This window comes from Amblyomma maculatum, chromosome 10 (assembly GCF_055883805.1).
Source record: "Amblyomma maculatum isolate TAMU_Amacu chromosome 10, ASM5588380v1, whole genome shotgun sequence".
NCBI classification, from domain to species: Eukaryota; Metazoa; Arthropoda; class Arachnida; order Ixodida; family Ixodidae; genus Amblyomma; species Amblyomma maculatum.
In genome coordinates, this window is record NC_139353.1 from 8,878,339 (window position 1) to 8,880,815 (window position 2,477).

At 51.6% G+C, this 2,477-nt stretch overlaps 1 protein-coding gene across 1 annotated transcript; it reads left to right on the forward strand.

Moving 5' to 3' along the window:
- The first annotated feature begins 373 nt into the window (after positions 1–373).
- On the forward strand, positions 374–1,396 carry LOC146175529 (venom allergen 5-like). The gene has a single exon (XM_084580822.1). It carries the CDS (start codon positions 374–376, stop codon positions 1,352–1,354), a length of 981 nt encoding a protein of 326 aa, XP_084436948.1. The 3' UTR covers positions 1,355–1,396.
- Positions 1,397–2,477: the final 1,081 nt, after the last annotated feature.

Sequence of the window (2,477 nt, forward strand, 5' to 3'; positions counted from 1 at the left end):
AGGGGGGATTGGCCAGAGTTCATTGCAGGCGTAAGAATAAAACTGATGATGTCGACTTCGACAGTGTGATAGATATGAATTATTAGTGCCAGGTGGCCTTTCGCATACATGCCGTTGTCTTCATCGACTTCCACTTGAGCGCAGTGGACGCTGCATGAGCACACTCAATGCCCTTTTGGGGTATGGGTAGCAGCCACAAAATTACCGCACTGTCATTGCAATATTCGCTCATTCCAGTTCAAACCAAGCAAAAAATCATGGAATGGGTAACAGTAAACTATGCTAACCGTAATATTCATTTTTCTGCATGCCATCTCGCGCCGTGTTTCTTCGCACCCGCCTCGATCATAACCCACGTGCGCAAAGCCAGAAGATGGAACCTGTGCGGCTGCTGTACGTCCTAGCGCTGCCCCTGTTCAGCACCGTCGCGCTCGATTGCCGGGACCCGTACAAGAAAAGTGGTACGCACACGCTCTGCGCTAATCCATACACCAATAGCTGTAATCCTTACTACCGCCTATCGAAAAAATGGATCCCGGACATCGTGCGAGTGCACAACCGCTACCGCAGCAGGGTAGCTCTGGGATACCTGGCCGACTTCCCGCCGGCAGGCAACATGCTCGAAATGCGCTGGGACGATGAGCTGGCTGAGGTGGCCGATGCGCTGGGACGACGCTGCGCCACCGATGCTGGAGACGTGCCTCACGACCGCCCCCAGGACCGCGCCTTGGAAAAGTACCCCACGGTGGGCCAGAGCATCCACTTTAATCGTACCATCCTTCACAATGAGTCAATGACGTGGCGATTTGTCATTCGGGACTGGTTCGACGAGAATTTAGACTACCGCGTGAAAGACGTGGGGAAATACATTGCCGCGGAATATTTGAAGAACTCTAATCGCACCTTGGAGGTCACCGAGCACTTCACCCAGATCGCCTGGGCGCGCTCCTATGCGCTTGGCTGCAGCTACACACGCAGCGACATAACTAAACCCACAAATAGCAATGAGCCCAAAACGCCCGAGTACCTTACCACCTACATCTGCAACTACGCGCCAGCTGGTAACGTAGACGGCGAGGCGCTGTACATGGCTGCGCCAGCCTGCAGCCTGTGCCCATGGGAGACTGAATGCAACCAGACAACGGGCCTGTGCAAGGTAACCGGCGCCAAGCCAGGCGCAGATAAGACCACGAGGGCGCCGACAACGCCAAGACGAGAGGCGGAGGTGCCAATCCCCGACCAACCGCCGGAGCGAGAGCCAGGGTGGGAGTCGGAAGCTGTCGCTGTCGCGGCGACACCTGTCCTGACGGTCGCCGTCGTAGCTGCAGTCGCGTGGCGCGCAGGCGTGGTCTGAGAGCTCTCATGCCCGACGTCAAGCTCATTTCGGACGCTTTACTTTTTTTTTTTTTTACATTTTAACAACGGCATCGCCAAGATGTGCGAATAGGCAACGATTTATTGACAATGGTCAATGCGCTCTGTCTTTCCTAACCATGTGTAAAAATGGAAACGAACAAAGGAGCACTTCAATTTGCGTGTTTGCCTTATTTTCGTGCTTCCCAGACGGCCATTGATGTACGACGGACAGCCGCCGTACGTCTGCCACTAGATTCGCTCCTACACAGTTACGATATAGTCATCTGAACTGCGGTCACAGCCTTCTAGAACACTGTAGCACTGTAGTTCAGCTCAGGCTTCTGCGTTCTGCATTTTCTGCGCAGTTACAAATACGGCTGTTATGCACTGCTAGCATTGTTTTTGTTTTGGCTTGGTGCGGCTGCCACACTGTTCACCCGTTGATCCCGAAGTATTTCACCGAACTTTTGCTTCTGTAGTGGAACTTTTCGATGAACCTACACATTGCAGGTGGTGGTGTTTAAACTTGTTGCACTTTCGGGTATGAAGGCGGTATAGGAAACAGCTCTGTACAGCAGCCGAACGGTTAGGCGCGCCGGCCAGTGCAGCGCCATGCCTGAAGGCATGGAGGAGGAAAAAAAAATTTTTTCTTCCTCCATGTCTGAGGGCCATCCTCGGCATTGCAGGACGCCGCGCCAATAAGCCGCGCAACTTCTCTGTCTCTGATATAGGAGTGCCTGCCTGAGCATTAAATCAGCAGTTATGTAAATCATGCGCAACGTGCTCAGTTCTAAAATCTATAGGGCAAAAATTTTGCATTCCAGCCTATCGTGCGACATGCCTACACTTCAATCAGTAAGCTGATTGGTCTAATTTTTTCAAATCTAGCGTTCCCTTTCTTATGAATTGAGATAACGTTTGCGTTCTTCCACGGTTCCGGCACCGCCGATGACAGGTTCTGCGTATGGGTGTAGTTGAACACGTCCCCGGAAAAAAGGTCCCTAGAAGAAACGGCCCCTGAAAAATCGGCAACTAAGAAAAAACGTCCCCAAGGCAAAAACCGGCGATAAAAATTTCTTCCATACGAAAAAAAAAAAAACATTTTTTATGCCATTCTTTAT